General features: G+C 46.1%; 1 protein-coding gene across 14 annotated transcripts in view; it reads right to left on the bottom strand.

Annotated features, from left to right (window-relative positions):
• Window positions 1-1838: 1838 nt before the first annotated feature.
• The window catches only part of kcnt1a (potassium sodium-activated channel subfamily T member 1a), a 90413-nt gene continuing 66492 nt past the window's right edge, over window positions 1839-25759 (bottom strand). For 7 of the 14 annotated variants that reach the window (XM_072714545.1, XM_072714546.1, XM_072714540.1 and 4 more), the window contains 14 exons: window positions 24493-24709; window positions 20943-21048; window positions 20186-20358; window positions 14649-14720; window positions 13955-14089; window positions 13760-13831; window positions 13117-13228; window positions 12920-13021; window positions 11907-11990; window positions 11660-11788; window positions 7219-7510; window positions 5608-5670; window positions 2993-3077; window positions 1839-2853 (listed from right to left, as the gene is read on the bottom strand). In XM_072714545.1, the coding sequence (XP_072570646.1) occupies window positions 2730-2853; window positions 2993-3077; window positions 5608-5670; window positions 7219-7510; window positions 11660-11788; window positions 11907-11990; window positions 12920-13021; window positions 13117-13228; window positions 13760-13831; window positions 13955-14089; window positions 14649-14720; window positions 20186-20358; window positions 20943-21048; window positions 24493-24709 (1766 nt within the window). In that variant the 3' untranslated portion in view covers window positions 1839-2729. The remainder of the gene's footprint in view (window positions 2854-2992; window positions 3078-5607; window positions 5671-7218; window positions 7511-11659; window positions 11789-11906; window positions 11991-12919; window positions 13022-13116; window positions 13229-13759; window positions 13832-13954; window positions 14090-14648; window positions 14721-20185; window positions 20359-20942; window positions 21049-24492; window positions 24710-25759) is intronic. The other 7 variants (XM_072714550.1, XM_072714549.1, XM_072714544.1 and 4 more) reach the window with 3 other exon arrangements.

The following is a 25759-nucleotide window of genomic DNA, read 5'->3' as shown; positions in this document are numbered from 1 at the left end:
AACATAAGTAGCTTATTGAAATTAGAGCTGTGCGTGCATTGGGCTGTTTCCTGTTAGAGAGAGTTTCGATTAGTGTGGATTTGGGACCTGGTTTTGCTTTTTAAAAAGTACATAATGAGTATATCACAGTAAGAGCAAATCCAACCGTACATGGTAGTATTTAATAAATACAATAAAATCTAGAATGATTACTGCAATTACTGCAAAACTACCTTTTACCTATCTTCTATAGTAAAGAAATACAAACAATTAAAAATGGGGGGAAAACAGTACTCTATAAACATATTAACATGATATAAACTTCAGATCTCAAAATCAAATTCATCCTGACTTGGCACCTTCTTAGCCATGTTTGTTTACCGGATAATCCTGTAGCTATTATCCAACAAGTGCTACTCTTAACACTTAGGATCGTTAGAGAAATCAGAGTGTTCATCATTTAATACAGCAATCGTAATGGACAATTTTACCTTCATAATTCCTCTCTATAACACACCAGGCAATTCCTCAAATCGACTTTTCAACAGTGACAGGCATAAAGTGAGGTATAATTGTCAGAAAACTGAATGTTTGAACGTATGTAAACATCCGTGTCACTGTAAATTATCTGTAAGTCTGATCCGATTTCCTAGTTTCTTGTGAGGCTTTCATTATCTGGTTAGACTGGGCCCAGTTACAGCCACAGAAACCTCCAGAAGAAGCCCCTCTCTGCAAGCATTTACCTACATATGTTACATCAACTATTTTACCATTGCAAAATACAAATGTATACAATTACAGTAATTCTTTAATAAATGTAAAACTGTCAAATGTAGTATATCAAACAAACCATTCCACTGTATGTTACTCTAATTTAATTCATGTAAACTATGTTCTGATAGAACATGTTTCTTTTTTACAGTGTTTTACAGCAGCAATATCGTCGTACTTACATCCTATATCCTGTTTCCTTCTGGATGAAGGGGGTAAGACTTATACCACCAAAATGTGCAGTGAAGAAGTATAGCATCAAAATATTGCACAGATAACAGGTGAAGCCACAACATAAAGAAAAACAACCTAATACTGAAATTGCACGATTTGTAAGCGATTCAGTGCCATTTGGTGGTGTTCCTACACAGTGGAGGAGGGAAAGAATTCCACGTAAATGTTCTTAAACTTCCCGTCAGGGCACATTAGTAAACATTTTCCCCATTTGTACAGAGTTCACTTGGCTTCGCGTCCCTTTTGGCTTCGGCATCCGTTCCCGGAACAACGTCCGGCGTGAAGGAATCACGGGTGGCAAACTCAAACAGAAAAGGAGCCGTTTCTCTGTAATAGTGGATGTCAGCGTGCCGTCATTTAAGTATATGACAAGCCACTGGATATTACAATATGCATATTGTGATATGCAAAGTGAATCTCGAATTTCTGCATTTAAAAATGTTAATACAGCATCAGAAGTAACATAAAAGATCCAACAATGCTACAAAAACCTGCTTTGCAGAACACCGATTCCAAACCACCCGGTTAAAATGACCAGATACTAACATACCACTTTCCCACAACCTCTGTCCTTGACACAGAGCTGTCCAAGAAGAACCCTGAGTTGGGGCTGCAGGAGAGCGGATGGGTAATGCCCCGCGTAGCATCCTCCGGGATCCACGGGAACGGCAACAGAAGAGCAGGTTACAGCATCAAAGGAATCATGTGAGAATACTGCTCAAAACTGAACGGTAGGGGGTTTACAGAATAAGACTGTGTCACACTTTGCAAATAAATGTATTTTTTGCACTTGCAGTGGCCCTAATGATAATGGAGTTGTTTATGGGGCCGGGGGGGGGGGGGTGGGGGGGGTGGTATCATTATTTTGTGATGAAGAGATGGGGGCCGAGGGTTTTGGGGTTACTGCCTACCCCATGCGCTACGATTATTGATGGTTTCGTTCTCATTGGAGCACCAGCTGGACGCTGTCCCTACAGCTTCCACGCCCTTGATTCCTTTCATCCCTGACTCCCTCTGACACTTCTGTCCATTCTCTGTTGGTCCTGAAAACAAAATCCCAGTAAAATGTTCCTCTCCCTCCCCATCCCCAAATCGCATGGTTCTCCTCACCACTGCAAAAAGAGTGCATCTCACTGTTAAAAAAGTGCTAACTAAAAGCCAAACAAATACAGTAAAATGTTATATTACAGAACTATAACAATGTCTTATGAAGAAAATAGTGTCTGACGAGGGGTCTTGCAAGGTAAACACATTAATTGCTTCAGTAAAAGTCTATAGCTGCATGAACAAGCTGATTTTGACTAAGCGCTAAAAAAATAAATAAATAAAAACATTTCTACTGGCATGGAGAAGAATAACTAAAAAAAAGTATTTTTTTCAGCAGATTGGTCCAACTGACACTGCCCCGTCTATGCAAAGCAAATATCGTGTGTTTGGGTTTTGATTTCCCGGGAGATGGATAACACTAGAACCATTTTCAATGGAGGAATGAAAGAATGTTCCCAGGCTCTAGGAAAAGCCTGATCCCTGAATGTGCCCTTATTCTTTGTGTTGCCCCCCCCCCCCCCCAAAGAGAGGGCTCACCTGCCCCAGCACGGGGCACCCAGCCAGACATCTGTGTAAACCATGCACATCTAGAGCAAGCACACCGTCTCTCTGCGTCCAGCAGCTTGTTAGTTTCAGACTGGGCCCGTCAGGAAAGTGAGTTGTGGGGGTTTGTTGGTTGTTGAGGTGGGGCGGGCCGCTCAGAGTTGGGTCTCGTCTTTGGTCTCCATCCCAAGCTCTTGCTTCATGCGCACGTTGGTCTTGGTTGAGGGTGGGGCCGACTCGCCAGGTACGTGTGCCAGCGGGTCCGGGCGGATCAGGTACCTGCATCATAGGAAGGTCATGATGGTCTCAGCGTCATTCCGAATCGAAGCCCGGCTGTAATGTGCTGGCCACTTACACGACGTCATTGAGCACCTATACGATGTCATTGAGCACTTATATGATGTCACTGAACACTTACACAATGTCATTGAGCTCCAGCCTGGTGTCTGGCGAGGGGTTAATCAGTACATAGGACAACGTGTTCTGGTTGTCGTTCATCTCATCTGTAAGTGGGACACATTTGTCAAGGCGTGCCATGAATTAATGGCGACCAAAATGCTCAGATAAAACATTCCTCTAAAGTGAACTAACAAAATTAGGAATTAAGCAGTGAAATGTCTGGAAACCATCTATTACAAAATTTCAGGAGAACACTGGAGTGTCATCATGGTGATTTAAGGCAGTGTTTTTTTTTTAATTGACAGATTGATATAAAGTGGCTGCAGTGACTCCACCATAGCTAATTGCAGTGACTCCACCACAGTTCAAAAGGCCACCAGAATACATGAAGCTCATGGGAGTTTTACTTACACAAAAGTGTTCTGAGGGCAGAGATTACCAACAAGATTGTAGAGGAAGTGGTCCAAGCAACTAGAGGAGGCGGGACTAACAAATCAGATGTCTTGTGTAAGTAAAACTCCCAAGACCACACATAAAGGTTCCTCAGAGCTAGGCTGTCTAGAGGGTTGAGATTTTGTGGAAATATTCTAGAAATAGATTAAGTGTGTAAAAATCACAAGTTTAGACCTTACAGAAGAATTCTTGGAATTTTCCAAAATAACTAAAGTCAAGTGAATGGAGTTAAGGTCAGTTTTCTATAGCACTTAAAGGTTCCTCAGAGCTGGGCCATACAACTAGAGGTCTGATATTTTGTGGAAATATTTTCGAAATACATAAGGCTACGATTTTCATGGGGCACTGGGAATCATCAGTGCAGGGAAATTTCCCAGAGTGCTGTGCCCTACTTGTGTCACTGTAAATAGGCTGTGCACCTAAAGAGATTCATAGCTGAAACTTGCTGTAGGGATGTGTGTTAACTTCTCCAAACCCACCTGTGTGCGCCACTTACAGTGCCGGTGTGGGGGGTTGGGAAGTGGTAAAAGAGAAAGAAGTTCTGGCTGTTACTTGACAGGGTGTAAGCCTGACATCAGGCTCATGCAATTGGAAGCCTTTCCATGCTGAAGCATGCAGGCGGTGTCCGGATCAGTCAAGTCCTGCCTGCATTCGGGGCTAGGAAGCCAAGTCGTCATGCAAACACAAGGGCGCCTTTCAAACAATGGTGCATCTCCTGGCATCCGCATCAGACACCTAGCATGAACGTCAGCGCCGACACTTCATTGGGACTCAGATGCCAGATGAGCAGGCCGTCGGCTTCACTGGCACATTTTAAGCATGCTTCCGTTACTCCATACAATTAAGATCATAATGCGAGATAGCTGTGTGGAAATGATTCGTCAAGGCATGTCTCTAGGCATGGAACGAATGCTCCTGGTATAAGGGTGAGGGGATGACTTCCGGGGGAAGGGACCTGTGCTGTAACCCTGAGCAAAGGACTGAAAGTTAAAGGTTCTGGCCAAAAGATGACTAGAGAGTATTAAAAGCTAAAGTCTTGTTCCCTCAGCTACCGACCTCGAAATCTTCCAGCTCATTAGAGCCGTGTCAAAATAACAAGTAGGGTGTTCTGGAAACAAACAGACTGGTAGCAGTCTCCAAGTAAAAACACGATACAAAACATCATGAAATACACAGTAGGTGTGTGTAGCACAGGGAATTCCCAAATAGACACTAAAACCTATCACTCTGAAGTGAAGTATAATGTTTTTGTGGTATAATAAACATATTTAACGCTAAATTTGATAAGCAAATCACAACAGTGGAATACAAAGTGTATTCAGGGATTCTAGCATTCTACTCTAATGCACCAAATCCACCATGAATAATACTGTACATTTTGAGCTCTACAGAATAACAGCGTTCTTCCCTTGAAGGAGCCTGAGAATCCATGACTGTGCTGCTTCTCATACCTGTTTGAGGATATTGTTCTCCCTATTCTTTGTATGGTAAATATATAGCAAAAAATTGGCCATTTCTACTCCTATTTAAGGGACTTTTCCTCTGTTTCAGTGGAAGTAATAAAATGGAAGTAAGAGTTCAACTAAGAATTAAACATACAGGCTTTTTAAAGATACAGCCTTCTACCTCTTAATATATAGATTACAGGGTTCAGAATGCAGGAAGTTATACTACAAATTTACAAGGGCTTAGAAAAAGGACTAGAAAATTAATGGAACAAGAGCATCCACACTTTCTACAGGATGCATAACACTGCAGTCAAATGTCACATAAAGAGTTCTAACAACTAACATGCATGAAATAAAGGTCAAATAAATCACAGTGTTTATTCCAGTTTATACTCATGAATATTGTAGGAGATTACACAACAGGGGCATATGGGATACATCCTGTTTCTGCTTTTCATTGCTCTGACCTTGGAAGGGTAATGCAATGCCAGATCAGGGATCCCCAACCCCAACCTTGGCAAACCCCATGGCTGAATGGACAGCGGTCCGCCAGGGGCCGGGCTGGGAACCCCTCAGCTAGATTACAGACGAAAATGACAAGTCCAGCTGGATCGAGCATCCAGTTTTTTTGTCATTTTGCTTCCCATCGTGGAATTCCAATGGAAAGCTGCCGGCGGACTCATCCGACCGACGCTACCTACGGAATACAGCTCCAGTACTGTTGGAAAATTACCTTGCAAATATCCTAGGTTTACCCGATTCATCACATCGCTTGCAGTTAAATTAGCTACATCCTCTGCGGACAGCAGAGAAAAAACAAAGGATAGACAAACAGGGGGAGGGGAAGAAAGAGAAAAAGCAAGTCAGGCAAGCAGCAGATTTCAGCAGTTTCAGCAAAAGGAACAGTGTAGAGCAGTGTTTCCCAACCCGGTGCTTGGGGACCCCAGACAGTCCATGTTTTTGCTCCTACCGGGAGCTGGGAGGGAGCAAAAATGTGGACTGTCTGTGGGTCCCCTGAGGAAAAAATGGCGAAAAAGCATTAGACATATTGGTGTCGAGTAAAGTAGAAATCCCAGTTTCTGACAGGCTGCAGTCCAGCGTGTTTCAGAACCACCTGAGTCATGATAAAACTGACTGTCCTGTGCAGGAGTACACCGAGAAAGGTGTGGGGATGCACTGGCACTGCACACCTCACTGCACACCTCAGAATAGTACTGAACCAGGAAGGATAACAATAACAATACTATAAAAACAATAGGGGTACCAGGGCTCCTAACAATACACATATCAACCACTATGTTCAGGAAAACATTATCAAAACATTCCATGCAATGAAAGATATTGGGGCTCATATGGGCAATATGATTGCACTGCTTCTAAAGACATTTTAAAAATTATTTTAAAATCTTGCAAGTCATTACACAAATCTGGTTACCCGTTGCAAGAAATTAGTCTATGATCGCTAACCGTCAACACTACCCACCATTAATATGCACAGCAGGAAAAACAATCACAGCTTAACACCACGGCGTTAGGACCAGTTGAAACACAAACAACTGCACAAAAAAGAGCAACAATATGAGACGCATCCCATCCAGGGTGTTCCCTAGTCTAGTGCCATGGCACCTGAGATGGGGTCCAACCTAACCCTGACCGGTGCGGCCGGTATGAAGATGACATCATGGGACAAGTTATGTGAAGCCACATATAGGCAGACATTGACAGCGAAAGCCTGAACAAACAGGAGCAGTAAATGTTGGAGAAGCAGTGGTTAGTAAGCAAGCTTGGGAGTCAAAATTTCAAAGGTTCCTTCCTCCTCCCACTGATTAATTAAAACATCCTGGAAATACACAGTTGGTAGATGGCCAAAAAGAACTCCTCGATATCTGAGTATTTCTCTTCAAAACAATGTAGCATCTGAATTTGGAATTCATGTAAATGAAAAGTATGCATGTTGTAAAGAGGGTTCAACTGTACTTATTTTACAGGATTCATGCTAAAAAAGCATCTCCTTTTTGTCAAAATCAGTGTTTCCCAATCTGGTCCTCAGCGGCCCACAGAGAGTCCACGTTTTTGCTCTCTCCTAGCTCCTGGGAGGAGGAGCAAAAATGTGGACTGTCTGGCAGGGAGCTCAGAGGGAGCAAAAATGTGGACTGCCTAGGGGTCCCTGAGGACCGGATTGGGAAATAATGGCCTAAATCACTGTGACATCATAATGCCAAAAAAACATGCTTTGGTCGATATCCCATTATCTTGCTCTACTGTTACGGGAAACGTGTGAGGCGTACAGAGGGCAGAGGGCATCCGGCCCTGGCACAGTCCAGCCCGGCACGGTCCAGCTCACCGTATCCGTTGGTGGGCAGCCCCAGGTGCTTCATGCGGTTCTTGACCAGCTCAGAGAGCTCCTGCCGCTCCGAGCGCCGGTACAGGTTGAGCCGCTGCTGCGTGATGCGCTCGGCACGGCTCCCCGGCTTGGGATTCCTGCGGCTCAGGCGCCGCGCCCACTGCATGCTCTTCTTCCGCAGCAGAGGGTGCTCCGACTGGTCGCTGCCCGTCGAGTTCCGGTGGGTGCCCTTCTCCTTCCAGGACTCGTGCCGCTCCTTGGCATCCTCACGCTCGTCCACGTTAATGGACACCTGCGAGCAGGAACAATCCCCACAACACACCTGACTGCGCATCCAAAGAAGCCAGGAATAACTGTGACCTTCCCCTGGTTCAACAACAGTTTAGAGGGCAATTTGTTCATTTAAAGTGGGTGCAAGTCTTGAAGGACTTTTTGAGCCTTGTCTCCCTGAAGGGCAGGGGCGATTCTAGGATTTTATTAAAGTGTGGGGTATAAGAGGGACCATAATTTATACAGAGGCACCAACCAATGAAATGTCTTGAAGTGGAGAGTGACCGGGGAGAGGGTACTCTGGGAGCCAATCAGCTTTGAGCTGGGTCCTGTTCCCCGCCCCTGTATAGTGCTGCCATCAAATTGGCTCATACGAGAGGTGACAGGGAGCAAAGCTATGCTATATACAGCTGTCACCAGGTCTTTTGAGCAGGTACATTTATCACCGTACATTTCAGAGGTGATATAAGAATTTCTGTCAAGTAGGTAAATTCTGCAGGTAAATTCTGCCTGTATTCATGTCATCAGCTTGTTGTTCCTGGGGGATCGTGTCAGGTGTGTACTGGCAGACAGCAAAAAGTGATAAAGCAGGGCTGCCAACTTTGCTCAGCTGGCTGGAGTGAGATTTTTAATTCGAGACAAGTCTGCACACACGTGCACACGCATTTACATGTATGTAACAGTTCTAATACCGTGTAAATAGTCTGTAGGGTTTGCAAACTACCCCAACGCATTTTATGTAGCTAATTTTAGATTTTTAATGGAATAATATAAATTTGCTGTAAGATTTCTTGCGTGAGTGTGAGAGCCGGCAGCCCAGATAAAGGGGCTGAAGACTGTGTATTGATGAACTTGTATTTGAGGAATGTAGGTGTTCAAAAAGGTGCCATTTTGCTCGTAATGTAATGTGTTTGCATTGATGGTGTGTTTGTAGAATGTAGGTATTCCAAAGGGTGCCATTTTGCTCGTAATGTAATGTGTTTGCATTGATGGTGTGTTTGTAGAATGTAGGTATTCCAAAGGGTGCCATTTTGCTTGTAATGTAATGCGTGTGCATCATGACACGGCAGCTCAGTGGGCGACACTGCTGTCTCACACCTCCAGGGTTGGGTGTGGGAATCCTGCCCCCACTCTTTGTGTGGGGTTTGAATGTTTCCTCAGCTAGCTGTGTTCACAGTCGGGCTAACTGGCGTCTCTGACCTGCTCCTGGTATATGTGCCCTCCCCTATATGTGACATCCCCTATATATCACATCTCCTATATGTGACATCCCCTATGTCACATCCCCTATATGTCACATGCCTTATATATCACATCCCTATATGTCACATCCCCTGTATGTGTCCTCCCATATATGTCACATCCCCTTTATATCACATCCCCTATATGTCACATGCCCTATATATCACATCCCTATATGTCACATCCCCTGTATGTGTCCTCCCATATATGTCACATCCCCTACAGCATGCACCCCTTGGAATAGGCTCCCATGCAGTCCTGCATGGGTTAAGTGGCTGGAGGAAGGTTAGATTTTATTATGTGAACATTTCTGCAGAAAGAGTGCATCAGAATTCTGCCTGCAGAGAAGTTTAATGGCAGAGTCTGATGTGCTGTTTGTAGCCGCGGCGGCTGCTCTTGTTGTGATCTATCAAAGGGAAAAATGATTCTTAACGAACAAACCTGCAGGGTAATGTAAACCAAGAGCTATTAGACCATATATATATATATATATATATATATATATATATATATATGTGTGTGTGTGTGTGTGTGTGTGTAATTAGATTTGGTAGATAATGAACATACCCTTCCATTTTCCCTAACTGCATATCCAGTACAGGATCACAGTCAGTCTGGAGCCTATCCTAAGCAGCACAGTGCATGTGGTATGGGACACTGGGATTGGATGCCAGTCCATCACATGACCAAGGATTGGTCTTGTTTGGCAACGATGCCACTCATGTATCCTTGACATTTGTGGCGTGGCAAGAACAACATCTGAGGATTTTAACCATCCTCTGTACTTCCGTTCTTAGTATTGGAACGGGTCTTCGGCAAAGGAAGATGATGTAAAATGGACACATGTGAACACAAGTACAATCTACCATGCATATTGAGAAACACCCCATGTGTTTAGACTACAGGAGGAAGACATTGTGAAGCCACAGTGACCCCAACATCTAATAAATAAATGGGGGGGGGGGCAATACTCTGGGAAACTTGTCCTGGAACTCTAATTACTGAAATCTCATGAGTATTAGGTGAATGCTTGGATTGGATGGTATTATACGATTGGTGTTAATGAGCATCTTGTGGGTGAAATCAACCACTGAAGCATGCAGTATTCACCATAAAATTGCTTAATTGACTTAAAATTGCTTATTATGACTTAAAGATGAGGAAGCTAAGCATTATGTATGAGTGGGCATGAGCAAGATCAGCCTGAGGCAGTGCATTATGGGAGCAGGTTAAACACAGATACACCGTGGCAGCAATAAAAGGGTGAAAAGTGTGGTGATAGTTGAGCGACTGGGGTGCAGCAGAAGCCAGGTATTTAATCTTATTAAACAAGACAGGCAGCTACTGCTTTATATAATTACCAAGACCCAAGATAATCTCTGTAGCAGTTTGATAATGTCGTAAAAATGTGATCCACATTTGCTGAGGCACTGCTAAATCGCTTCCATCAAGAAGGAATAAGACGTCTGTTTGTGGCCCCACAGATGACCGACTGTGAGATATAAGTCTTTTGGGGATAGTGGTTGAAAAACTAGCTCTTCCAAAAATAACCTGCAAAATGTAGTAATCTTCTGCAGTGTAAATACAATCAAAAAGATGTTACGGCACACCTGCCCCCAAGGCACAGGTGTTCATTACAGACGGGAGGAGGTGATGAATGATGAAGGAAATTATTGGTGGATGAGGCTCATGGTGTCGCTGAGGATTGCAGTACGTGCTTCAGGAGTGATTCAGGATGACTGGGCACTGCCAGTGCAGTTCAGCTTCTCTTTAGCTAAGGCAACTTAAACCATCACCTTGTTCAATCAAACAACTACAAATGTGAGCAAAGTGTATCGCTCTAGGGCACTGTTCCCCAATCCAGTCCTCAGGGACCCACAGACAGTCCATGTTTTTTGCGGGGAGGGAGCAGAAACACGGCCCATCGGTGGCTACCCGAGGACTGGGTTGGGAAACACGGCTTTAGGGTCTTCAAACAGGAGTAATCCAAAGTATGGGTATGCGATACGCAGGGCGCAGCTGGAGACTATGCAGAGAGATAATGACAAAATCACCCTGTAAACACTCAACATCCTTTTTTTTTACAGAGTTTCAGGAAAAATGTGAAAATTGTAAGGATGCTTTTAACTGGAGACACAAGTTTAAGGGCTAAGTAAAGACCTTTGTGCCTTATATCAGGGATTTTCAACCTCAACCACTGGTACGGGCCACAGATCTGTATTAGGTAATCTCAAATTAGGTTTGAGAATCCCTGCTTTAAAATGAGGACCAGTAGCTATGTAATGGGGAACAGTGTCTTTATAATGAGGAACAGTAGTTATATAATGAGGAACAGTAGTTTTATAATGAGGAATTGTGGCTTTATAATGAGGAACAGCAGTTATATTATGAGGAACAATAGCTTTATAATGAGAACCAGTAGCCATATAATGAGGATCACTGGCTTTATAGTATCTATATGAGGAGCAGTAGCTTTATAATGAGGACCAGTAGCCATATAATGAGGAACAATAGTTATGTAATGAGAAACAGTAGCTCTGTAGCTGGGACTCAGAGGCCATCAGTCAATGAGACAACTTACGTCATCAGAGACACGCAGCACGTCAACTGAGTTCCAGGGACATGGCATGATCAACAGCCAAGAAGTCCACGTGGGAGTTGATGGATTCGGAATTTGGTTTAGAGCTAATTAAGGTAAATAAATGGGCAAAACGACTAATAAATTCTACTAAAATGTCGACTAACTCATTTACTATTCACCTCAGAATGATGTCTTGCTACAACTATTCATCAGCTGAACTTGATTACCTTCCAGCAAGGTCAAAAAATGCGTTTTGAGACTTTGGTTGCACTGCAACTTTTTTGAGCATGTGTTCGGGGAGCTGGATGGGTGACCTGCTGAGTGATTTCTTCCTCACCGCGACCTTACCTCTGAGGAGGAGAATATATGCGACTCAGTCCGGTAGATCCCGATGGGGATCTCTGCGCTGGAGGAGCAAAGCTTCTGAAACAGCCGTCCGTATGTTCGGATCCAGAGATCCTCTTCTGAAATTTTCATCTAGATAACAACAGAGCAACTCCATAGGTGAATGTGTCATACATGTTGCATGGATGTGTAAATGTAGTTATGTGCATATGATGGTTTTATGTATCATGGTACCGAAGACTCTACTTACAGCACACAGGTATCCTGAACCAGGTGTGGTATCCAGGCCTAAGAGCAGCCGTGCAATTGGGATCATGTAGTCTTTCACAAAGGACTGTTGGCCAAGAGAAAGAAGCATGTTTATTCTACTGCCTTCCATGCACATTGCTTGGGAATAAATGTAATGATTTAAACATACGACCAAACAGATGCAGTTTGCATATTTCAGTGTAGTACACAAACCAAGCTCTAGAGGGCACTGTTGATCTTCATATAAAATGTGAGAGGAGAATACTGATTTAATTACGGGTGTGATTGCATGATGAAATTAATTATCTTCACAGAGAGGTGATGCCAGAGTGGTTCAGCTGACAGATCACAGAGTTTGATCTTTGCAGTGTTAATAAGGAGGGATTGATCGGCAGTTTGGTGGCTTTTCATGCTCTCCAAAAGCTCTTGTTGAGATCCACAGTGTAGATCAGTTTCCATTAAGCTAATTAATTTTAAATGTAGCGCACTAATGCATTAAATGAACAGGACTGTGTCACAGAGAAATCTGTGGGTGTAATCATTTTCAAGAACAGACAATTTTCAGTTATTATAGTAAGAAAAAGTGGGTTACAGGAGAAGTAGATTTTTCACAGACAGTTTGTAACTATATGTAGAGAAGAAAAGTTTTATCCAATAGAAGTCGCCTCGTTTGCAGCCCTTAACCTGAGATGAATGGTCTATTTACCAAATCAGGGGATCTGATTGCTGATTTAGTATTTTCAAAAAAAGTAGCATTTAGCAAATTAGTAGCAAATTTCCTTCGGGATAAATAAAGTATCTCTATCTCTATCTATCTATCTATTTATATAGTATTGGATTTGATGACTGTTGCAGAGCCTGAGCACGGTAAGGTTAAGGTGAGCCCTGCAAACAGACGGCCGATCAGTGGCTGCACTTCAGTGGCACCGGTGCTGGGCGGTAATTCATCTCGGCATTAACCCTCATTACTCTGCGCTCTGGGTTCAGAGCTGAGCAGAATCTGGCAGAGATCACCTGGTAGAGCAGCGTGTCGAGCATGCTGATGCTGAACACCCGGCCTGCGGCGAACGGCAGCCGGAACATGAAGGCCAGGTTCGAGCCCTTGTCACGCTCTTTCTAAAGGGGAACAAGAGAGGAGAACAGCATTGCGCTGTGGGTGGTCCACAGTCTAGTGCTGCAGAATGGGACTTGATTAGTCTGGTTCCTCTCACCTTCTCCAGCCTGGATAGAGCCAGGGAGTAGCAGTCCTTGGCACGGAACTGCATGAAGCGCATGTTGGAGGGGTGCGTGAGCTCAGTGATGATGCTGAGGCTGGGGAACAGTCTGCAGAGGACAGGAAGCGACAAAGGAAGACGCATTAAAAAGGCCATTCTGCTAATAAGAGACGCTACCTATTAAGAAGGTGTCTTGGGCCATTCTTGTTTAAACAAATAGGGGCCAGTATGTCACTCAGTGGGTTACAGTGCTGTGCCTGTGATCGGACCGGTGCTGCTTGGAAACCTAGAGTCGGGAGAATGATGTCACTGCGAGGTGCTTGGCCAAGGCCCTTAACACCCAATCGCTCTGCGTTCAGATTGACCCTGCGTTCAATTGTACGTTGCTTTGGATAAAAGAATTACTAAGTAAAGTCATTGTAATAAATGAGTCCTTTCAAGATGCTACATTAACATTCAAACAAAGCAGAGCACAGTGTAGCCTGGACACTGAAATGTCTCCAGTTACCCTCACCATCAGCTATCTTTGGTCTCTCCTTTGTATAAACTGTAGCATTTCTGCATTAAGGTCTTTTTTTCCCTAATCTATTAACTTTTTCAGCTGTTGCAACATGAAGGGAAAAAAAATGCTAAAACGTACGGGAAGATAATTTTGTTTTTGCTGCCTTTCGTCACGCCTGTCGACTCCCTGGCTGCTGTGCCCAGCCTGGACCTGCAAAGCGCGTGAATCATCAGGGCTGCACGCTCCAAACGCTCCACTAGGCCGTGGGAGAAGCCTGCCTGCGTGTAGGCAGAGCCTGGGGGGTGCGGGGGCGGGCAGGAGGCCTGCTTTCACCTGAACATGGTCTGCACGTTGACGATGGTCTTGGCGTCTGCCATATAGTCTTCCTCGGCACTCATGGTGCTCTCCTTGTCCACCACCACCAGGTTGTCGGCGTAGATGATGCCACACTGGAGCAGGTTATCCAGGCTGGGGGGGAGGGGGGGGGAACAACAAGATAGGAGGATGCTGAGCTTTTATAAAAGGTTGAAGGTCCCACAGCCATGTATGTGTAGTCCACCCCACCCAGAAGGCATGTATACTGCCTGAAGATAAATGCACGGTTGGATGGGTAAAGATATGATCACAAATGGTCTATATCAGAGTTTGCCACCCCAGTCCCCGGGACCCCCAGACAGTCCATGTTTTTGCTCCTTCGCGGATCCTGGTAGCCAATTTCACATGTAATTGTAAAAACGTTGAGTTTTCTCATGGTTCACACTTCAAACTGAATTTATTGGGACCCTCAGGATTTAATGGGAAAATTGAACAACACACAAAACAGATGTACTATTTATCCAAAGGCAAACGAAAGAGACCCCCCCTGAGAGGCAGACCGCTCTTTCTGGCCTCTGTCACACATGCAGAGTGAATTTGAATTATACTATCAATTCCCCTAAAACATCTAAAGCTCCCCACAACACAGAGGAACAGAAGCACGAGTCATTCAGTACCACACATGTAGCCAGGTTATCAGGGTGTAACATACTTGTCAATGGTTCCCGCCATGAAGTAAACCATTGGAAAACAGCAGATGGCTTCCAGGAAGTGATTATCTGGCCTACAAGAGAGAGAAAGAAATGAGTTCATTGCTGATCATTATGTCATATTCATGTGCCACTGAATTTATATCTCACCATTATATACCTTCAGACATAAGCAACCTTCAGACGATAAGACCATCAGTAGTAAGCATCCCATTAATCTTTCCCTTATCTTGAGCAGGGGAATTGGGAGCCCTAGAGCCCGTCTAAGACAGTATGGACATAAGGGATGGGATACACGCAAACCACAGGCATTTTAAGGATACAAATCCACCTAACTACACGCCTTTGGCCTCAGCAGGAAGCTGCAGTACCCGGAGGAATCCCGGCAGCACAGCGAGAGCAAACTCCCGACACACAGATCAAAAGCGGGAATCACATCTCCACCTCTGGCTGTGTGAGGTAATACTGCTGCCCGCAAAGTGACAGTCCCACACACAAATTGATAGTGCCACTGCCCATGAAGTGGCAGTGCTGCCCACAAAGTGACAGTGCCGTTGTCCACAAAGTGGTGGTGCCGCTCATAAAGTGACAGTGCTGCCCCACCTAGTGACACTGCAGCCCACAAGTGACAGTGCCTCCTACAAAGTGGCAGTGCTGCCCACCATGTGGCAGTGCCGCCCACAAAGTGGCAGTGCCGCCTACAAAGTGACAGTGCCACCCACCTAGTGGCAGTGCCGCCTACAAAGTGACAGTGCCGCCCACCAAGTGGCAGTGCTGCCCACCATGTGGCAGTGCCGCCCACAAAGTGGCAGTGCCGCCTACAAAGTGACAGTGCCACCCACCTAGTGGCAGTGCCGCCCACAAAGTGGCAGTGCCGCCTACAAAGTGACAGTGCCGCCCACCAAGTGACAGTGCCACCCACCATGTGACAGTGCCGCCCACCATGTGGCAGTGCCGCCCACCATGTGGCAGTGCCGCCTACAAAGTGACAGTGCCGCCCACCAAGTGACAGTGCCACCCACCAAGTGACAGTGCCGCCCACCATGTGGCAGTGCCGCCTACAAAGTGACAGTGCCGCCCACCAAGTGACAGTGCCGCCCACCATGTGGCAGTGCCGCCTACAAAGTGACAGTGCCGCCCACCAAGTGACAGTGCCGCCCACCATGTGGCAGTGCCGCCTACAAAGTGACAGTGCCGCCCACCAAGTGGCAGTGCCGCCCACAAAGTGACAGTGCCGCCCACCAAGTGGCAGTGCTGCCCACCATGTGGCAGTGCCGCCCACAAAGTGGCAGTGCCGCCTACAAAGTGACAGTGCCACCCACCTAGTGGCAGTGCCGCCTACAAAGTGACAGTGCCGCCCACAAAGTGGCAGTGCCGCCTACAAAGTGACAGTGCCGCCCACCAAGTGACAGTGCCACCCACCATGTGGCAGTGCCGCCCACCAAGTGACAGTGCCGCCCACCAAGTGGCAGTGCCGCCCACCAAGTGACAGTGCCGCCTACAAAGTGACAGTGCCGCCCACCAAGTGACAGTGCCGCCCACCATGTGGCAGTGCCGCCTACAAAGTGACAGTGCCGCCTACAAAGTGACAGTGCCGCCCACCAAGTGACAGTGCCGCCCACCATGTGGCAGTGCCGCCTACAAAGTGACAGTGCCGCCCACCAAGTGGCAGTGCCGCCCACAAAGTGACAGTGCCGCCCACCAAGTGGCAGTGCCGCCTACAAAGTGACAGTGCCGCCTACAAAGTGACAGTGCCGCCCACCAAGTGACAGTGCCGCCCACCATGTGGCAGTGCCGCCTACCAAGTGGCAGTGCCGCCTACAAAGTGACAGTGCCGCCTACAAAGTGACAGTGCCGCCCACCAAGTGACAGTGCCGCCCACCATGTGGCAGTGCCGCCTACAAAGTGACAGTGCCGCCCACCAAGTGACAGTGCCGCCCACCATGTGGCAGTGCCGCCTACAAAGTGACAGTGCCGCCCACCAAGTGGCAGTGCCGCCTACAAAGTGACAGTGCCACCCACCTAGTGGCAGTGCCGCCTACAAAGTGACAGTGCCGCCTACAAAGTGACAGTGCCGCCCACCAAGTGACAGTGCCACCCACCATGTGGCAGTGCCGCCCACCATATGGCAGTGCCGCCCACCAAGTGGCAGTGCCGCCCACCAAGTGGCAGTGCCGCCTACAAAGTGACAGTGCCGCCCACCAAGTGACAGTGCCGCCCACCATGTGGCAGTGCCGCCTACCAAGTGGCAGTGCCGCCTACAAAGTGACAGTGCCGCCTACAAAGTGACAGTGCCGCCCACCAAGTGACAGTGCCGCCCACCATGTGGCAGTGCCGCCTACAAAGTGACAGTGCCGCCCACCAAGTGGCAGTGCCGCCCACAAAGTGACAGTGCCGCCCACCAAGTGGCAGTGCCGCCTACAAAGTGACAGTGCCGCCTACAAAGTGACAGTGCCGCCCACCAAGTGACAGTGCCGCCCACCATGTGGCAGTGCCGCCTACCAAGTGGCAGTGCCGCCTACAAAGTGACAGTGCCGCCTACAAAGTGACAGTGCCGCCCACCAAGTGACAGTGCCGCCCACCATGTGGCAGTGCCGCCTACAAAGTGACAGTGCCGCCCACCAAGTGACAGTGCCGCCCACCATGTGGCAGTGCCGCCTACAAAGTGACAGTGCCGCCCACCAAGTGGCAGTGCCGCCTACAAAGTGACAGTGCCACCCACCTAGTGGCAGTGCCGCCTACAAAGTGACAGTGCCGCCTACAAAGTGACAGTGCCGCCCACCAAGTGACAGTGCCACCCACCATGTGGCAGTGCCGCCCACCATGTGGCAGTGCCGCCCACCAAGTGGCAGTGCCGCCCACCAAGTGGCAGTGCCGCCTACAAAGTGACAGTGCCGCCCACCAAGTGACAGTGCCGCCCACCATGTGGCAGTGCCGCCTACCAAGTGGCAGTGCCGCCTACAAAGTGACAGTGCCGCCTACAAAGTGACAGTGCCGCCCACCAAGTGACAGTGCCGCCCACCATGTGGCAGTGCCGCCTACAAAGTGACAGTGCCGCCCACCAAGTGGCAGTGCCGCCCACAAAGTGACAGTGCCGCCCACCAAGTGGCAGTGCCGCCTACAAAGTGACAGTGCCGCCTACAAAGTGACAGTGCCGCCCACCAAGTGACAGTGCCGCCCACCATGTGGCAGTGCTGCCTACAAAGTGGCAGTGCTGCCCACCATGTGGCAGTGCCGCCCACCATGTGGCAGTGCCCCCTACAAAGTGACACTGCTGCCCCCCAAGTGACAGTGCTGCCCACAGAGTGAGAGTGCCACCTACAGAATTAATTACTGTATACACAGTAGCTATATCAATTTGCTCGTCAATACAAAATTCAGTAACCGTGCATAATTATCAAGGCTGTCATGATGTGCATTTTCAAATTGTGGGGCAATTTTAAGGTAAGGAATGCTGTCCCTCCTCCAGAGGTGAAAATATATTACAAACACTTTACTGAATACAATACGAAGATAATATTATCTAGTTTGTTTTGAAATTGACCATACAATATTCTACTGCATCATGGTGTACACTGTACATTTACAGTAAGTGTTTTAATATACTGTGTCTCCATTAGGTTTATAATTAGGACCCTATTAAACATGTACATGCGTCCACCTGCTCAGATATGTAAGCACTCCTCAAATGGAGCTGCATCCTGTCCGCTTTGGATGCTCGACACGATCGGCTGTTTGGCGCGGCCACCTGCTCAGCCAAGCACAGCAGAACCGGTGTTGATTCAAGGACTCTCCACCCAGGCAGCCGTCGGCCGCAGGAACCCGACACATTACCGGCGGCGGCCTAGACGCTGCAGCGGATTCAGGCCCCCCTGTTTTCTCCACCGGAAAACCCTGATTATAGCCTGTAGCCACGATCAATCCAGCGGATGACACAGCCGTGACTCAGTCGGTGGTCTGAGGCATGTGGGTCGCTTGGAAAAGGTACTTTTACTCAGACACCCTGTCAAGCTCAAAATACATTCCTCTTTTCCAATAAGTGCAACAGGCTTCAAATGCCTTTTGCAGCTACCTTTAAACATGGCAGGATGCCCAAAACAATTTTTTTTTTGTGTATTCAGTGTTTATTATTTACCAGTCTATGCACGAACGTAAAATATTAAGCTGAGTACAGGACGTTCAATGTTAATTATAAAAATGCTTCAACAAGGACAAAAGACCATGAGGCTGGACAGTGATGTAAAAAAACTACGACAGCTCAGAAAATCATGAACTTTTCTGAAGCAGTGTTTGTCAGCTCTTATAGACTAGAGTCATAGAAATAGGCTGTAATGTTCAATGGTGATGTAAGGGATGATTGAAAAAGGAAGAGAAAAGCCCATCTTCTTTATTGCCTTGTAAATCCATGAAGAGACCAACCAGTAAAGCATATTCCTTGCTACTGCACTGTGATCTAAAACTACATGGTTAATTTGCTTCACCATTCGCTCAACTGTGCTGCAGGTCTACGTTTCTTTGGAAGCAGTTCAGACGAGCTAAATCTATGGCAAGCTAAGCTAAGCTAACGGCTATATCCCAAACTGTTGGTTTTAAACCACACTGACTGGGCTGCCTGCTTCAGTGAGTATCTCTTGTTCTGTGTGAGGGGGAAGAGAATCATCCTGCAGACCCTGGTGGACATGTGGTTAAAGAAACGTAACGTTGCTAGTTCACATCCCAAGAAGCCAACCTGCAGTTGCTCCCTTCAGCAACATAAATAAGTGTAAATAGCTGCACCAGGAGTGCACCAAAAATGATACTTTTCGTAACATGGAAGCTTGGTCTGGATGAGTCGAACCCAGTGCCTCCTCTAAACTCCATCTTAACGTAAACGATGCAAGGATTCCACCATTAGCATGGAAAGCTTCTGCAGCTACACAGCACAGATTCTGCCTCTCTGTTCAACTTCACTTACAACAAAACTGCCTTGTAGCACCCCCAAAGGGAAGGGCTCTGACCTCACACCATGGTGGCACATTTCCCCAGTCTTTACTTGCCGTGGCTCCCCCAGCTATTGCCGTTAAATGATGATGAAATCCGCGGTGAATTCATGCAGAGTTATGGCCGCGCTTGCGGCTCTAAACCAACCTGTTCCGTTTCAGTCTGGCTCTAAGCTGGGAAAGGCACATAATTACGCAGGCACTCTCTCCCTGAGTAACAGTCAATCACAGAGCTGCACACTCCGAGAAGTGCCTGAGCACTTTTTAATAGTGCACAGGAGCATCACAAAATGGAATAAACATATCAACAAATCACGCAAAGAGCAAGGAAAGCTAACGCTCATTGTGCCCATGAATTTAAATTGCTCAGCCTGGTAAGGGCACCTTGCACAAACACCCTCGTGTGAAATTGAATCACTTTTTCACACAGGTTATAGGCAGTGAGGGGAGGAGCTACACTAAATCGAGTGACCAAATCGATGTAACGAGTTACATGATGATGCCGATTGCTTAATTACAGCGCTATACGGCAACTTCTATCATGGAGCCGTGTAACTCACGGGTTGTCCAGGAGCAGGACGATGGGGTTGAGCTCCTTCCTGGGCCGGTAGTAAGCGCGGAGGGGGACAATGAAGTTGTACAGTCCATTCCCTGCCGTCTCGGCGGACACGATGATCAGCTTGTTCTTAAAGCCATAGGCTTTGGCATCTTCAAAACTATTGTGCTTGCAGCCCTGGGTGCGTAACAAAAAGAAGGGAAAGATCAAGACAGCAGTCAGTCTTGCGACACGGAAATGGCATCATCCCGTCACGGCCTTCTGCACCACATACATCATAGCCAGTGTTTTATAACCGGATTGACACGGGCCAAAGGATTTCTTGCCTGTGTAGTAACGAGCCCCTATGAGTCGTAATTACCAAGCAAGAATGAAGTAGATAATATGACAAAAGAGAAGTGAGTCAATGTAGCAGAACCAATCAAAAGAAAGGAAGCGAGTCAATGTGGGAGAGTCAATCAACAGAGAAGAAGCGAGTCAATGTAGCAGCGCCAATCAAAACAGAACAAGTCAGTCAATTGGCTCTGCTGCATTGACTCGCTTCCTTTCTTTTGATTGGCTCTGCTACATTGACTCATTTCCTTTTTGATTTGGCTCAGCTACATCAAAAGAGAAGAGAGTCAATGTAGCAGATCCAGTCAAAAGTGAAGTGAGTCGATGTAGCAGAGCCAATCAAAAGAGAAGAAGTGAATCAATGCAGCCAAGCCAATCAAAAGAGAAGAAGCGAGGATCATTCCAGAAAATGGTATCAGCTCCCATACCTTGTCCAACCTAAGGCAGCAGAACGGGGCTTTGCAGAGCAGCAGGTGGCACAGGGTGGGGGAACTCCCGATGTAGGGGGAATTGGGGGGGTACCCTTTGACATACCTGAGGAAGAAAAAGAGGGCAAAGCAGTGCGGGGGTAGCTCTGTGTCGGAGGAAATTTGGCTGTAGTTACTCTGTTATAGAAATCACAAAGCTTCACAACAGCCCTGTACTGGCTGTGAGCCTGAAAGATGAACGGATAGATGTATGTTTCACATTAAGGAAAAATAAGAAAGTGATAAACTAAGTAACACAAAATAAATCAATTGTGATCAAACAGTTGTGCTTAGTAGTGCTTACCATTTAACATATATCAACAATGTCATTAATCTAAAGCATTGTTATTTTCTTAATATCCCTTTTAGTTTTGCTGTCTCTATGGCAAATAATCAACAGCTCCCAAACTGCCCACCCTGACAGGAATATCTGCTTCACACGGGTGTACATGGGGTCCCACTGGGGCCCATTTTTAAATGCAATGGTCTTGGTCTTCCTGAGAAGAGTATGTTGTACTTAGGTTTATTTTTCCTGTATATGTTTCTGATTTTGAGGCTTTCCGGCACATATTTCTCCTTAAAATATCTTTGTTTGGGTTCTTTCCCGTTATAAAAGCCTTTGTGTGATTCCACCCTCCTGTTCAGGGCAGCCTTTTCCTTCACAGTTGAATATGAACCGATGACCACTGCCAACTAAAGCAAATAATGTTGACTATTTTGTAAAAATGGTGCGTGTTAAGGACTGGGATATATTGGACGGTAAGCTAACATTCGGTAATCGTAGTCAATATCTTGAAAGCATGAGAAATGGGCAGGGATAATGATCTGAGTGAATTTGACAAGGACCAAATCATTTTGGCCACTCAACTAGGTCCGAGCATCTCCAACACGGCAAGGCTTGTGAGGTGCTCATGGTCAGAGAGAGCGGTGAGAGCGGTGAGAGCGGGATGGAAACACCACAAACGGCTAAGAGTGCTGGACAGCCAAGACTCATCAATGCGAGATGCAAATGAAGGCCATCCTGTGTGGGATGAACCAACAGAAGGGCACAAATGGCAGATAATTTTGATAATGATCTCAGGATTAATGTGTCATGACACACGGGGCATCCAACCCTGCTGCGCATGAGGTTGTTTAGCCGCAGGGCAGTCAGAGTGGCCATGCTGATCTCTGTTCACCATCCAAAACACTTATAATGGGCACCGACCGAACCTTGGCGCAACGGAAGAAGGTCACTTGGGCCGGTGGCTCCCATTATCTGTTGCATAATGTGGACGGTTGGGTGCGTGTCGAGCATCTGTGGGATGCGTTGGACTGACACGTACGATCCACAGCTACGTAGCACCAAACACAGCAGAGCTCCATGAGCTGCACGGTGTCACATGTCACTCCCATAACCATCATTAAAATGATTTGTGATTTATGCCACAGTAACCCTTCTCTTGGCACTAAACACATTGACTACAGGTACCAAATGTCGGCTTACCATCTAATATACCCCAGACCTTGACAGGTGCTGTTTTTACAAGATAGTTGGCTTATTCATGGTTTATTCATGAGGGTGGTCACAATTTCCTATGATGTATATACACCCCCTATCCAATTTGGAAACTCCAGATGAATTTGTATCTGAAAAATTTGAATCTGAAAATATTTAAGGTAGCTTTAAACTGAAATACTGTGCTTCTCATTGACCACACTTCCTCTTTAGATTCAGGATGTTGTGCCTCTTACCCAATTAGAAAGCAGAAACACAGGTATTCCAGTACAGAGATCCATAACTCATGCAGGACAAACAACACAATGGCTAAATGGCCTTACAAATTATTTTCCAGTTGAGTACTGAGGGCAGACAATGGAAAATGGCATGGAGTTGGGGAAGTGAACAATGTGTGCTTCTTCTGGAACAAGGTGTCCAACTATAACTCCAGCAATGCAAGCACACAATGACCCTCAAGTATGTTATCATGCATGTCCGAGCTAAGACTGTAGCGGAAAACTGGAGAAAAGCTAGAGTACACAAATCACAAAAGAATGAAATAAATCATACAGCACACCCACAAATCAAGATATGACATGGGAATTCAAACATTTATTTTAGCTTGTGACTTGAATCATTAATATTTCACTTTTTCAGAAGTGCTGAATCATTTACATTCATATTTATTTATTTAGCATACAAGTCAGGCAGATAAATACAACGCAGGCTACAGCTGTCAAGAGTCCGATGTTTTTTTTTCTGAACTGGAATCCAATATAATAATTATTTGCAGGTTGGAGTTATGACTGTAAAGGCCAAAAAGAATAAAACACCATTATTGTGCTGTTCTTTTGTTATTCTGCAATGCTGAAATGGAACTAGGAATAGAACGGCATCGGCACACTGCATACGTCAGAGCTTGTGCCATGTATTCAAATCTCTGGAGTACTAAGTGCCTCACTAAACAAAGTTAGTCACCGCGTATGTTCATATGCAACAATTATACCCCCTCTGCCAGATATGTGGCATGGCAAACATGATGGGCTGTGACTGCCTGCTCGCTCTGTGACATTTCATAATTACTGGTTGGGAATCTAAGAACATGTCTTTATATAGTGGTCCAAATGGATCAGTGATCAAGGGAAGTGCTTCTGCACTCAGTGTGGCACTTTAGTGCTTGTGAGAGCATTATGTAACTGCACGGAGTACTAAAAACCCTGAAAATTAAGATAAATTGTCCCAACTGCTGTCCCCTGAGGAAGGAAACAGAATTAAAGCAAAGGGCATGAATTTGGGATGACATTTTGGCAGCAAGGTGGCATTATGGATGGTGGGCAATGCTGCAGCCTCATGCCTCTCGTGTCACACACTTGAATCCAACCCCAGCTCTGCACAGCGCTGCGTGTTCCCCCAAGTTCTACCAAGTGTGAACCGCTAGCCTGGGGTGTCTGATTGCTCGGTGATAAATGCATGGTCCTTGCATCCTGCACCCTGCCCGGTACCCTCTGTTTCCAGGGACAGGCACTGCGTTAAGCGATCTTTAAACATACGCGCGTGGATGGATTTTAGGAATCGTTAAGGCTTTTCATCTGCCACTACATTCTGAAGCCAAGCACTAAATTGTTCACTATAAATAACTACCATCATAAATTATTTAAGGCGTATAAGTGGACAGGGATTTCTGCATCGAGCAGGAACATGAGCTATATAGCCAAGCACCTGTTTCATTGCCTAAACCAAGTAGTAGTCCTTTCTGACACTGCATTCTGTCTGCATGCTATAACATAAACAGGATAACTGGACTGATCCACCTCTTAATCAGCTTATTTAGCTACCCACATCAGAACTGGTCTTTGCCTTCCCATGCACCGATAAAAACCATTTGAAGAGTGCTTAAACTGAGCATGAAATGAATGATGAATCACCCACTGGAACAACTTACTGAAGTTACAGGCCCACCCAGTGCTGTGTATGTTCTGTTTTTCACCTGCCCCGGTTGTCCCCATTCACAGAGCCAAGTTAGAAACTCACTCAGAGCCCAGGGAGCCTTCGTCATCAGACTGGGTTGTCTCATCCTCCGATTGGTCCCCGAGTAGGTCACACGGCAGGATCGCAGCAGAGTCTGCAATCTCCAGGACCGGTGCGATGCTGGGCCGACGGCTACCGGACCCGTTCTCGGCAGGGAGGGCCAGCTTGCTGCTGCTGCTGTCGGGCGGGTTCGTGTTCTGGAGGTCCATGGCAACGGTCCCTGCGGCGAGAAGCATAGGGCCTTGCTTTTACCCAGCCTGCACTGGGGCATGTGCAGCCAATATGTCGTGTCAATCGCTTCACACATACAGTACAGTATGTATGAAGCAGGTGCTACTGCAGAGCCAGAGAGCAGGAAGGGTAGAAAAAACAATGTCATCATGAAATAACCACCAGTTATCAACCACCCCTCCAAAGTCTGCCTTACAAGTTGTAGGGTTACTGTGTTATCCCAAAATGCATCTGTTCTAGGACAGGCCAAAATAGAGTTGCAAAGGAGTGGAAAATTCCTGGAAAGTTTCCATGGAAATTTCAGCACAGAAATTTAGGGAAATTATTATGCACCACCAACTGGTTATCATTTTGGAGATCATGGTTTCGCAGATACTTTTGGTTTCTACTTCTTACTGCTTACATGCACATGTTAGAGTTTACAGAAGATGAGGTGAAAGACCAAGCTGTAGAAAGATCATATTTCTGTTATTGTTATAATTGTTATAAAATTAAACTGTAAAAGTGAACACATAATGTTCAGAAAAGTAATCAACCACTCCTCAAATAATCCATCCAACAGGTTAATGTAAGAGCTAGGCTAACTTAGCTATCTTACCAGTTAGCTACCAATCTTGTGAGCTAATTCATGTTGTTGATGTTTTAGTGAAGTTTATCCTGTCATGACATAACTCAGAATCCTTCGGCTGTAGGGAACTTTGTTCCTCCGAGGCCCTATTAACGACTGCAGCGATAATCTCACAAATCATCCCAACAGCCGCTGTCTCTGAGCGCAACTGAGAATTCATCATCAATCTTCATGCCTCACGTCACGTGTTTCTGTTCGATGATGTTAACAAAGTAAATGTTCATTAAGGTGTTATGTTAAATCTCAGTGTCTTCACAACCTCTTATTAGTACACTTAGTGTTTGTATGTTTGACAACTGCACACACACAGGAAAATATTAATTTTTCAATAATGTCCAAATTTCAGAAAATCCCTGAAAATTCCCATAAATTTCCATGGAAAATTTCCTCCTCTGAAAATCCACGGACTTT

The sequence above is a fragment of the Paramormyrops kingsleyae genome, chromosome 7 (assembly GCF_048594095.1).
Source record: "Paramormyrops kingsleyae isolate MSU_618 chromosome 7, PKINGS_0.4, whole genome shotgun sequence".
In the NCBI taxonomy this organism is placed as follows: Eukaryota; Metazoa; Chordata; class Actinopteri; order Osteoglossiformes; family Mormyridae; genus Paramormyrops; species Paramormyrops kingsleyae.
Note: the sequence above shows the minus strand (reverse complement) of the source record. Positions and strands in the feature narration are given on the sequence as shown.